The following is a 12,816-nucleotide window of genomic DNA, read 5'->3' on the forward strand; positions in this document are numbered from 1 at the left end:
TAACCTACAAATAAAACAGGTCAAGCTCAAGGTCCGCTAAACCGTGGTTATTAAGTACCATGGATTAATCCCGACTCACATTAGGAATCATAGCAGAGACCATGAATTTATAACAGCTTCAATCAATAGATAACACGAGGAAATTATTTACACATTATGTGTCATTAAGATTTAGGCTACACACATTTTTTAAGTAATCCAAACAATCATAAATCCATAAACGGTCTCGAAAACACCTTGGAATCCATAACATCCAAACATGCTAAAAGTGCTGCACAAATCATAAATCAACAACCCAGAAAGTCATAAAATGTTGCATTCTGTGGTATTTGGGAAAAGATTGTGTGCACATTTATCAACTTAATGTTTTTTTCTGCAATTTGAGGCTGAAATGGCCTTACAGAGTAAATAAACAGAAAACAGCACAGTAAATAGCCCTGAACTTGCCCAGACTTTATTCTAAACCAATGTCACGCAAAGACACATGTGACAAAATAACTAAAAATGCATCTAAGAACTATATATAGCTCACAAATCATTGGTTTGGAATGGAGTCTGGAATCTGGATTATATATTTTGTGGATATTTTTTGTATATTTGGGGGATATACATATATTACCTGTGCACAACTGCCTAGTCACAAAGAATGTGGTTTTAAATGAACGTCTTGTTTAGTTCAGTCCAACCAGCAATCATCACGCGACACTGTCGCGAACTACTCTACGCTTTACGGCAGCCGGTTGTCAGTTGCTGCATGTGGCACCATGTGAGTGCAGAATAACAGAGAACGGTGAAGAACTGAATGTATTCTGCAAGCTTTTCAGTGTTTGATAAACGATCACATAATAGTATCTCGTCAGGCAGCTCTGTTGCATGTTAAAGCGCATATACGTTTATGTTTGTGATTTAGCCTTTTGAGGAAGTGTAACTGTGCGTCCCGGTGTCATCTGTGGTTTAGAGATGTTGTATTTCATCGGTCTTGGTCTGGGCGACTGTAAGGACATCACTGTTAAAGGTTTAGAGATCGTCCGGCAGTGTAGTCGTGTTTATTTGGAGGCTTACACGTCCATACTGACCGTCGGGAAGGACGCTTTGGTATGTGGATGATTAAACACATTATAATATCTGAATCCGATTTACTTCACAGTCAAAACCAGACGATTGCAGTTCGGAATACTGCGTTAATATAAGACTTAAGATGGAGAGACACTCACGTATTCTGCAGTATTCTTGTCGATGACAAATAATGTTGCCTGAAAAGATACAAATATAAAACAATTGAAAAAAAAAGGTTTCAGAAGACATTTATTTAAAAATTAATTTTCAAAATTCATAATCAAAAAATAATTTAACAATAAAAAAAAAAAAATATGCTTTAATACTAAAAAAAAAAAAAGTGTTAAACGTTTTCAAGCATATATTTCATAGTTCATAACATTATGAATATTATTTTGGGTTTACTCAATTTGACCTGAACTAGCAGTGGATTTTCATAAAAAGGTCAAAATATGATATTTTTAAGAACATTACTTTCCTTGACATGTAATCATGAAGCTCTACAGGTGTCCTCTCTGTGATATCATTTCCTGTTTAATAGTTGTCTTGTCACATGACAAGAAATGGACAATGCACAATGATTATTTGGCGGACAAAATAAATAATAAATTTTTAATTAATAATAATATTTTATATATATATATATATATATATATATATATATATATATATATATTCATATATATAAATTAAAAAAAACAAAATTATTTTTTTTCTTTTATTTTTTTTTTCTTAATAAGATATTTTCCACCACCTTGACATTTGGGCCCCACAAAAAATTATCAGAAACTATATTATTTTGAAATTTAAAAATATTTATTTATTCATTTTTTAAAATATTTTGTGAATTAAAACTATTTAAATTAAAATAAATCTTCCACAACCAGTCAGAAGTTTTTTCTTTCAAGCTTTTTTTTTAGCTCTTCCATAAAGAAATTTAGTTTTTTTTATTTATTATGATATTTATTTTATTCATAATATTGCTTGTTGTTTTCGTCATTAGTAAGTCATTTGGGTTTAAAGCATCTGCTTAATTAATAAAATATAAATATTTTTATATTTACAGATATAATATTCAAATCTCATGTCTATTCAAAAATAATATCGAGCAATAATAATAAAAATAATAATATCAAGAATTTAAACGTTATCTTTAGATCAAAACTTGGTACAATCTGATACTAATACCAATATTTGGCACTCAGATTTACGGCGCCGTTGTGTTCTGTCTCAGGAGGAGTATTATGGGCGCGAGTTGCTGCTGGCCGACAGAGATATGGTGGAACAACAGGCTGATGAGATCCTGAAGGGAGCAGATGTCAGTGATGTGGCCTTTCTAGTGGTTGGTGATCCTTTTGGGTAAGACTAACTAACTACTTCACGAGCTACAGTACAGTAGCCTGTCTCTGCTGTCATATTTAATCCATATATAATAACCAGTTCAAAGCTGTCCTGAACTAAAAGATCCGCCAATGAGGATTAACTCTCAACAGAACAGTTTGCCAACTTTCATTTATGAGGTTTCTGTGCATATTTGTCATATGATGCACCTCATGTTGCTATTGTTTTGACTCACCCATGACTTGCCATCACATATGCCACAATCCCACAAGTGCAGTGACTCATCTGGAAACCTTAATCCAGACATTACACAGACTTTCATCGGAAAGCTTTAACGCTGGCCTATCTGAGTTTTGTTTTTTAGAAAAGAAATTATATGAGAAATTGCTGGAAATGTTCAAACTTATTTGGCTAATAAACTCCATTCTGATTCGGGTAATGCCCTAAAGTACAATTAAGTGCACTTGAAAGCATGCACTCCTCAAAATGAATATCCCTTTCTACCATAAGTGTAATGAAACATCGGAAAAAAACAATCAGAAAACACTTTCTACAGCCTAACAGAAGATAAATAATGGAACTGTCTCCTATTATTCTAGACATTTGTGCCTGAAGAACCACAGAGTGGTTGGCGCACCAGAGCTCTGGGGTGCAACGTTATCGCTCTTACGAGAAGTGGGATGTGGACGTCTGAGGTGTGGGTACTTTGGAAATTCTCAAGAAGAGATGAGCTAATCACGCCGCACTTTCCCGTCTCGGTCGTTTCTAGTCACGGTTGAGCTTTGCGTAGTGTTTGGCTCCAGCGTTTTTCCAGCCAAACCACTGAAACCCACATAACGGGAGGGGGACGGGGGTCTGACTCCTCATTTTCCTGCACTTAGGAATGCGTGGGTTTAATAAAGTTTAATGATATGACCAAGATCGAAAGGATAAGCATTTTTGGCACAATTTGAATTACTTCCACATTGTAAACAGCGCAACACAGTAGTAAGAAAGATGTTGATAAGTAGCCATTTTTCTCCCATTAGCACACGTTTTGGAGTCGTGTATGCAAAAAAAAAAACAACAACTGTTTTTCTTCTCTTCAGAGCTACGACCCACAGTGACCTGATTCTGCGAGCGTTGAATGCTGGGATTCAGTATCGCGTTATTCACAATGCCTCCATCATGAACGCGGTGGGCTGCTGTGGATTGCAGGTAAGGCCTGAGTTTACCATTGTTCTGTGAATTTTTGCACTCGAAATTCAGTCATTTCAATTGGAATTGACTCGACTTGGGGCGAAATATTTTCCCATGCAGATGTTGCAACTGGTTCAAACTGTTCACACAGATTCACTGCGTTGACCAACAGAAAGTAGTTCACTTTGAAAGTGACTTCTGCTTTATACAGCGCTACACGATTATCAACAGACCTTATTTGCCCACGAAATTTGGTAATGCGACCGCACCTTAACTCAATGCTTCCCCGTGGTGTCATTGTCAACATGTCCTTTCCAGAGAATATACTTAGCTATCGTGCGTCATTCAGGCCCAGTCTCTCGTGAAAATGATCAAAAGGCATTATGGCCTTTGTGCCATAGGCATCCCAGCGGAGTCTATCAACGAAGCCTACTGGCCATCAATAACAGCCCCCTGTATTGACCTGTCAGGGCAGCTTTGTGTACCAAGAGGCCCCAGATGACGATAGGCGTCTTCAGATGATCTGAGATCAGCGGTGCCATTTCTAAAAGATATTATTTAGGCAGGAAAAGCAGGTCCTAAATCATCTGCCACAGCTGCTGCTCTCAGCCACAGAGGGATCTGGTAGCTTAACACACGCTTTGCAGTTACTGTTTGAGTGTAGCTCAATATGCACTAATTGGAAGCAATCAACAACAGGTTTCCACAAAAAAGCATGACTTCAAACATTCTACACACAAAGTGTGTGTTGTTTTTGTTACCAAAAACATCTGGTTTTGTTTCCAAAGATTGTATTGGAAGGATTAATTTTGCTTTGCTTCCCGATGACTAGGTAGTGGATTCTGAATGACAATCTTAAAAGTTGCAATGAAGGAAACGTAGTGACAGATCTTTTCTTCCACATTGTGACATACATCTGAGTGAAAGCGATGGTCAAAAAAAAAAAAAAATATATATATATATTTTTGCATGGATCAATTGGTAACCATATGATCAGCTTGTATTTAGAAATAGGTAAGGAGAATTACAATTTTTTATTTAAATGTGAATTTAAATGCCAAATTTAAATGTGAATTTCCCCCTAAAATTAAACTTCTGTACCTGTGTCGTTCCAAGCGTGACTGACTTCCATTCTTGCGCTGAACACAAAAGAAGATATTTTGACAAATGATTCAGCTGTTTTTGTTCATACAGTTAAAGTCAGTGGGGTCCAAAACACACTGGACCTCATTGACTTTCATTATGTGGACAAAGACAATTTTCAAAACATCTTCTTTTCTTAGACTATCAGCACGCTAAAACCTGCAGAGCCCCACACATCACATGCGAGAAAAAATAGCATGTCAACAAACTATAAATTTGTTTCCACAACAGATGTTGCCATGTTTTATTATATATCGTTTGCTGAACTTATTAATTGGTTCCCTTGTTTAGGTAAATTGGATCCATGCTTGTTCCCTTGTTTCAGTTCACTAAGGGAACTGAAACGTTCAAGGCCCAGAAAAGATCCGTTAAAATAGTCCATGTGACATCAGTGGTTCAACCGTAATGTTATGTAGCTACAAGAATACTTTTTGTGCACAAGGAAAACAAAAATAATTACTTTATTTGACAGTTTCTTCTCTTCCGTGTCAGTCAACATGCATTCACGAGAGTACCACAGTGATGACAGAATTTTCATTTTTGGATGAACTATCCCTTTAAGTCTCCACTGCTGAATTTGATGTAAATAAACAAAAAGAAATTCATCTAGATCTCTAGTTGACCTCAGTAACCAAGTAGGTCAGGGGTGTCCAAACCTGCTCCTCGAGGGCCAATGTCCTGCAGAGTTTAGCTCCAACCCTAATTAAACACACCTGAACCAGCTGATCAAGGTCTCCAGACTCACTAGAAAATTCCCGGCAAGTGTGTTGGAGATCGTTGGCCCTCCAGGAGCATAATTGGACACCCCTGGACTTGGAAGATGTGGGACGACTTCTATGTTTATATGTTCATATCTCACTAATACGTGCTCCAGAGGGTCTGTAGGAACTAAGGTAACCAGTAACAAGTCTGCCTGCTGTAATGTCACTTTGTTGTGTCAGCTGTGTGGCACTCTAGTGTTCAGAATGATGTCATGCTTACTGAATAACAGGAAGCACCTTGTCGGTGGATAAACATAGCTGGCCACTCGTGAACACACTGACCAATGCAAAATAAATAAAGTATGAATGTGGTTGCATTTTCCTCCTTAGCTGTACAACTTCGGGGAGACGGTGTCCATTGTGTTTTGGACGGACACATGGAGACCAGAAAGCTTCTACGATAAGATCAAAAAGAACAGGGATATGGGCCTGCACACGCTGTGCCTGCTGGGTAAGCACTTCCTTTGAGTCTTTGTGAACGAGTTGATCTAATTAGAAAGTTATATGATGTGGCACAATGGCAGATTCTCTGGTTTGTCCCTTGGCTCACGTCCTCAAGCATGTATGTGTGTTGCATCTTTAACAGTCACTGTAGCAATGAATGTGTCAAAACCAGATGAGACAACCCCCGTATTTTGACGTCCCGTCAAATAGGCAATTCCCTTCGGGGTGCACATTAAACTTGGGCCCGTTGCAAACACTCTGGTACCCCCAAGGCAGATGGTCACAAATAATTTACGTTTATATCTCTGTGCCGTGGAGATTTCCAGCCAACTCTTAATAAACCCCCGTTTTCCAAATTACCAGTGGGATTTCCCATTGGAAGGCATCTTTGGTAATGAATGTTTGTAAAAAATCTTGGTCTGTTGGTCGGGGTCATGTCTCATTGGGTGGCGGGGCAGAGGGGGAGGGGCGGGAGTCCCCAGGTGCTTCCCAGCTGAGGAGTCGGAGAGCAAGAGCGAGGACAAAAATGAGCAAGAGAGGGATCAGGGTTATTAACCTCATTATTCAAAAGCAAACAGAGGAAGGCGGGGACTGGACACCTCCCCGTCCACCCTTGGCCACAAGCGCGCTTATCTAATACAATAACCTGCAGACACAACAAAAGCACACACACACAGACACATAGACAAAACACAGGGACTATACACTGCATCCATTCATCATAACGTTGCTAACAAGACGTGGGCTATTAATCAAGCTGGCAGATATTGGTCAATTTATTTGCTGGTGTTTCTAAATTAAATTCAAAAATAAAATTAGATTTGTAATTCCAAAAAAGTCTAGTCCAATAGAGTTCAATACACCGTACATGAACTTGTTCCATTTCAGTTTTTGATTCACTACACTGCTACTCCAGCCGCTTTTTACCTGTCCAACTCAAAATTAAAGTGATATTGTTTTACAAACATCATTAATAAATCATTCATTCGTTCATTTTCTGTTTTTTGTTAAATTTTTTATGGATTTATGTCAGTTTTCTTTTTTCTTTTATTATTTTCTTTTATTATTATTATACTTCTTTTAACATAATTCCTAATTTTATGTCAGTTTCCCAGTTTCAGGTTTTTTTTTTTAGAAATAAAGTTCATTCATCATGATTTTATTTTTTTTTACAAATTAATTACGTGTTTTGTGTAAGTTTGCGGGGTTTTTTTAACAATTCAAAGTCAGTTTTCTGGTTTCTAGCCTACTAATTTAAATGTTTTGTGAAGCTTTTATGTTAAAAAAAAGTTAGATTTATATACTTTTTTCCTATTCTAAAATGCATGCAAATTATATTTATAAAGAAAGTAGGAAACAAAGAAATTGTCCCATTTTACTGTAGCTGAAGTTTAGCCTTGAAGTTTCATCTGATTGCTCCATTATTTATGAACATTTTGAGATTAACGTAGACACTTTCAGTATAGACATGGTGCGAGAACATGACTGGTCGTGATTTGTACATTTGTCTTTGTTCTCAATATGGGGCCCTCTCAGGTGCAGTTTGAAAATGTACTCACGCTCCAGACTGCGTGGGGTTAACGGCCCCAGATGGAGGGGCGCCCTACTATTTATGATGTGACAGTAACATCCAGAGAGGCCTGGTTTATAAAACCCAAGCTTATTGTATCGTACAACACTTACAACTCCCTTGTTTCGCAGATATCAAAGTCAAAGAGCAGTCCATGGAGAATTTAATGAGGTAAGACTCTCACTTTCTGATTTTCTGTGGGGTTGTGCTGATTTATATCTAGTCTGTGGTGCTTTTCCAGGAGGGTCCTTTTGTGGTTTCCAGCAGACATTGAGTTAACATTCATGCAAGTTGCTGGGGGCAGACTGGTTGAGTTGGAAAAAAATAACAAAAGTAAAAACCGTGGCAGCTTGTTTGACTTGGACGCATGATATGTTATCATGGACCTTCCCTGGGCCGCCTCCAGAACTGCCACAGTATAATTTTCCCATCTGAAGCCTTCAGAAATATGTTTTATCGGCAACAGTGAACTTCGTCGTCTGGTTTCAAACTTGAACTCGAAGTCTTTCCGAAAAACCTTCACTGGTGTTGAATTATTTCTCGTCGTAGAAGACGGTTGTTAACTCCTTGCTCCCTCCGTGGTGTCCTGTAATTATCTCCCCCATGGTCATGCACTTTGTGTAATTTTATATCCAATCCGCATAAACCCCAAATGGGTTTAGTGTTCCAATATGTACGCTATAAGGATACGAGCATTAGGCCTGGTGCATGCTCCCTGTTCAAGGCTGGAAAGTGTGCTAATGTCTCCCAGATTTATTGGCACTGTTGTACCATTACTCGGAAATGGAATAACCATATGCTGCATGATTTTGGTCACAGTCAGATGCTTGTCCAGTGAGGTTGGTGCCCTTCACTGCAGGGAGGGCAAAACGGCCCCAACGAGAAATTCAAAGCATGTCTCCAACTTCCTTAAGTTGACTGATTTCATAAAGGATGGACCATTGGTCCATTAATGGCTAATGCACCTTAAGTAAAGCATTCAGAGTATGTAACTTTAAAGCTCAGATGTAAATTGCATTAATGGCCACCTACTTGCTCAATGTTCCGGGACCACCTGTAACTTAAAGGAATAGTCCACACCTCAGTTAAAATTTCCTGGGAATTTACTCACCCCCATGTCATCCAAGATGTTCATGTCTTTATATCTTCATTAAAAAAAAAAGATATTAAGAAGGATTTTTCTCCATATAGTGGACTTCAACAGAGTCGAACGTCCAAATTTCAATTTTAGTGCATCTTCTAAGGGCTCTACACAATCCCAGCCAAAGAATAAGGTTCTTATGTAGCAAAACGATCTGTCACAAAAAAACCACAAATGCTTGTCTTCCACTAGCTCTGCGTCCACAACTTTATGCATTACGTAGTCACGTTGGAAAGGTCAGACGTGACGTAGGCTGAAGTACCAACCCAGTGTTTACAAACCGAACATGCAAAAAAAGTCGAACACCCTTTACAAAAAAGGTAAAACGAATACAGATGATTTGGAAGTTGGAACCGAAAATCATATGGAGTTTTTCGACCTACACTAAACCGAAACGAAAAAACTAACCACACGTGTCCTTTCCAACGTGATTACATAATGTGTAAAGTTGTGGACATGCATTGCAGAGCTAGTGCAAGACAAGCAATTGTGGTTAAAAAGTATATACATTTGTATTTTTTTAGAAACCGAATGATCCTTTCACTAGATAAGACCATTATTCTTCAGCTGGGATCATGTAGAGCCCTTTGAAGCTGCATTGAAACTGCAGTTTGGACCTTCAACCTGTTGGTCCCAATTGAAGTCCACTATATGAAGAAAAATCCTGGAATGTTTTCCTCAAAAACCTTAATTTCTTTTTGACTGAAGAAAGAAAGACAATGAACATCTTGGATGACATAGGGGTGAGTAAATTATCAGGAAATTTTAATTCAGGAATGAATTAATCCTTTAAGATTACCACTGCATTAACTAATTTTGAGACTGTCAAGGATCGAGACAAATTAGTAGAAGACACCAGATACTTCTGCTCTCCTTAAAGTTTACAAGTCCCCTCTCTTTCTAGGGGTCGAAAGATTTACGAGCCTCCCAGGTACATGACTGTCGCTCAGGCAGCTGAGCAACTCCTGGAGATACTACAGAACCGACGGGATCGGGGCGAGGAACTGGGTAACTTTTGCAAACCTTTCTAAATTACATGAAAACCTTTGTGAACTTTGTGGTTAAACCATCTTGACGCCTGGCCAGCTCTGGCAAGCATTGATGGAAAATTGGATTCGATTTGATTGAAAGCTTTGTGAGCTTTGGTTTCATGGTTTATCCTATGTTCTTTCCTTCAATGCAGCAATGACTCAAGACACAGTGTGTGTTGGTCTGGCTCGAGTCGGTGCCGAGAACCAGACCATCCGTTCTGGGACACTGCAAGAGTTGGCATCCAGTGACCTGGGAGGACCACTTCACTCAATGATCATCAGTGGAGACCTTCACCCTCTGGAGGTGGACATGTTGAAACTCTTCAGTGGTCCTGAGGGATTGAAGACCTTGAAGATGACCGATAGTTCCACATACGTTTCTTGATATCCAAGATGCTCGTGCTCCTCATTAAAAAAAGTTCCCTTTCCAGTGCTCCTGGGATTTTTAAAAAAAAGGAAACGTGGACAAGCCGGTCCATGTGAGAGCCTAGAGCTGCCGGAGGGTCAGGAGAGCACGCAAATGACATAATTGTTATTCCAGATCAAATTTGACCACTTTAACCTTTAAGCACTGGTCAGGCAAGGGTTGTATTTCATTACAAAATTTAGATTGGGAGTGGGATGATTATTTTGACGTGTGGCAGTCATGTTCTTGCTGTCAAAAAAGTAAATGATGGAATTATAATAGAGGAAATGGAAAAGGTTATTGTGGACCAACTGCATCTGGGTTGCATTAGTGCCTCTGAAATTGAGCTTTCTTTGAAATTGGCATAATGTTTCCGTACCAAGAGCCTTTCTTAATGGAACTTTCTCAGTAAGAATGTAAATAAGATAAAAGCAAATACTGAGATTCCTTTGAGCATGTCATAATGGATGAAGATTGATTTTCGTACAATAAAGACACTCATTTCGTCGCCACTGACCACATCAACGCCCTACATGTGGTTTGACCGTTTTCATCTACATCTGTGGTTTTGTTTGTAGTCTCTCATTTTATTTCTGTCAGCATGAATTGCATAGAAAGTGAACAAAGCTATTGTCAGAAAGTAGTTTGCCTCTGTCAGCTTTATTTATACAAAGACAAATTTAAGTTCACGTGTTGCATTTAAAGATGATTGGGTTTATAAATCTACATCTGGTTTATACTGCCGTCGAAGTACAAAGTACCAAGATTCACCAACTTTCATTAAACATTTACTGGTTCGAGTGAAGGATATGTATCTTTTGCCACACCTTTGACAAAAAAAACGTACTTAAGTTTTTGTTTATATGTAATAGACTACTATGTAATAGAATACTATACATTTCCTAACATCCGAATATTCTTAAAGGGGTCATGACATGAGAAACCAAATTTACCTTAATCTTTTGACATAGAAGAGGTCTTTGTATGCTTAATACATCCTGCAAGTTTCATAATTTAAAATGTCCTCATCATCAATAAAAAAGCATTTATGTGATAACCCTCAGAAAATGGCTCGTTTGGATCCAAGGTACCAGGTGATGTCACAGGGTCTCAGAGGTTTGCATAAAAACTGCCTCCAAGACATTGACAAATAGTCTTCTTCTCACCATACAGTAGGCCCCGCCCACTGTTGTTCTGCCGCTTAACAGCTGACACTTGTTTATGATGAATGCAAGTGTTGCATCACTTCGCATCAAAAGCAAATAGAAATTGCTATCACTGCTGCTATCTTGTCTACACTGGATAGAGTATACAGATGCACGTTCGCTTGCGGACACAGTCCATGCGCTTGAGTCTGTCGTCAATTGGACAAATGGAATGACAGAATGTTCGATTTGATGCGTTTGGGTTAAACAGTTCGTACACATCTTTGTACAGGTATCAGTAGGTTCCCAGCGTAAGGAAAAAAGTTTATTTTTAATGGCATCCCAGATCGTGTCTGAGGATTGGTCGGACCATTTTGTTTTGTAAACGAGGCACAGTGTCATGGAGGGTTCACAAAGAAACATTTGTTGAAAAATGAAGCGGTACTAGATCTGACTGCAGCTGCATCACAAACCGCAAGTAAATTATTTAATATTGCTGGAAATTACCAGTTTATTTTTGATCATGTTGTCAAAACACTCACGTGCAATAGCAAGGTGGTGTTGATAGGGTTTCATATGCAATGACGTTAGCCAATCATTACAGTGGCCAATAGAGTGGGGGAACTATGACGTCACTTTGTAGGCGGATGTAGGCTTTGTATGCTGTTAGCATGACACTGGTTCCCTCGACCAAAAGCCTAACTTACACGTTTTGTCCATCAAGATAATCTTCACAAAATAATATAAATTTGATTAAATTTGACATCTTAATAAACGTGCCAGAACTTAAAAGCTAAACTTAGGCTATAAACGAACTACAGCATGGTCGCACGCCTTCAGCGTCACCACCTCCATGCTTCCCACAACTGTTTCAAACTTATTTTTAACGTGTTCAGTGAAAGGATTTACTCTGTATATGAATTTTAATCCAGGCTATATTGAACCTTTTCATATAAACTGGAATAAATACAAAACTAGAGCCAAACTAAAACTGAAATGAGACATTATTAATAAATAGTATGGTGAATAAATGATATAATCATAACTAAAGGACATATGAAAGCACGTATTTCTGTACATTTCGAAATAAGGTGCATTCTAAAGTCAATAAATCCTTGATTATTATGAATATTTTGATTAGTGCATTTAATCTATTAAATAACAGCAGAGTGAGCGAGTTTTTGGATATGGTAAGATTAAACTTATTTTAGTGAATAAAGTACCACATTTCAGCTTTGTTAGGGTGGGAACACAAAATGTTATATTATCCTTGCTTCTAGGAAATCCTATGATTTCTAACAGCTTGATGTGGCCGTAAACATTTAAATTTAAAGTGGCTTTAAGCACTAGGCATCGTTAAAGTTTCACTTTCACTATGACTAAGCTATTAAATGTGGTGTTTACATGGATTAATCGTAATATGAGTTTACCTTACGAACCCAGAGTCTTTGCATCAATAGGAAAGCGATATAACGAGCATCTACCATCAGCAGACTTGTGTTGCATTTTGGGGCATAATAAAAAACAAAGTCGAACAACAATATAAAATGTGGGAAACTATAAATTGGTTACTCTACAATTAATTGCATTACAAATTAT

At 38.1% G+C, this 12,816-nt stretch overlaps 1 protein-coding gene across 2 annotated transcripts; it reads left to right on the top strand.

The window, feature by feature from the left end:
- Positions 1–625: 625 nt before the first annotated feature.
- On the top strand, positions 626–11,129 carry dph5 (diphthamide biosynthesis 5). 2 transcript variants are annotated; one of them, XM_042749182.1, is made up of 7 exons: positions 626–766; positions 2,291–2,415; positions 3,486–3,594; positions 5,811–5,931; positions 7,626–7,665; positions 9,540–9,643; positions 9,819–11,129. In XM_042749182.1, the coding sequence occupies exons 1-7, from the start codon at positions 659–661 to the stop codon at positions 10,049–10,051; spliced, it is 840 nt and encodes a 279-aa protein (XP_042605116.1). In that variant the 5' UTR covers positions 626–658; the 3' UTR covers positions 10,052–11,129. The 2 variants fall into 2 exon arrangements, with proteins under 2 accessions (XP_042605116.1, XP_042605115.1); XM_042749181.1 differs by lacking the exon at positions 626–766 and adding an exon at positions 773–1,095.
- Positions 11,130–12,816: the final 1,687 nt, after the last annotated feature.

Source organism: Cyprinus carpio, chromosome B22 (assembly GCF_018340385.1).
Source record: "Cyprinus carpio isolate SPL01 chromosome B22, ASM1834038v1, whole genome shotgun sequence".
Taxonomy (NCBI): domain Eukaryota; kingdom Metazoa; phylum Chordata; class Actinopteri; order Cypriniformes; family Cyprinidae; genus Cyprinus; species Cyprinus carpio.

Excerpts from the sequence above, each read along its gene's own strand:
- dph5 (XM_042749181.1), top strand. The coding sequence starts at position 961 with ATGTTGTATTTCATCGGTCTTGGTCTGGGCGACTGTAAGGACATCACT. Across the intron at positions 5,932-7,625 it reads GCACACGCTGTGCCTGCTGG|ATATCAAAGTCAAAGAGCAG; the intron begins GTAAGCACTTCC and ends CTTGTTTCGCAG. Across the intron at positions 9,644-9,818 it reads GGATCGGGGCGAGGAACTGG|CAATGACTCAAGACACAGTG; the intron begins GTAACTTTTGCA and ends CCTTCAATGCAG.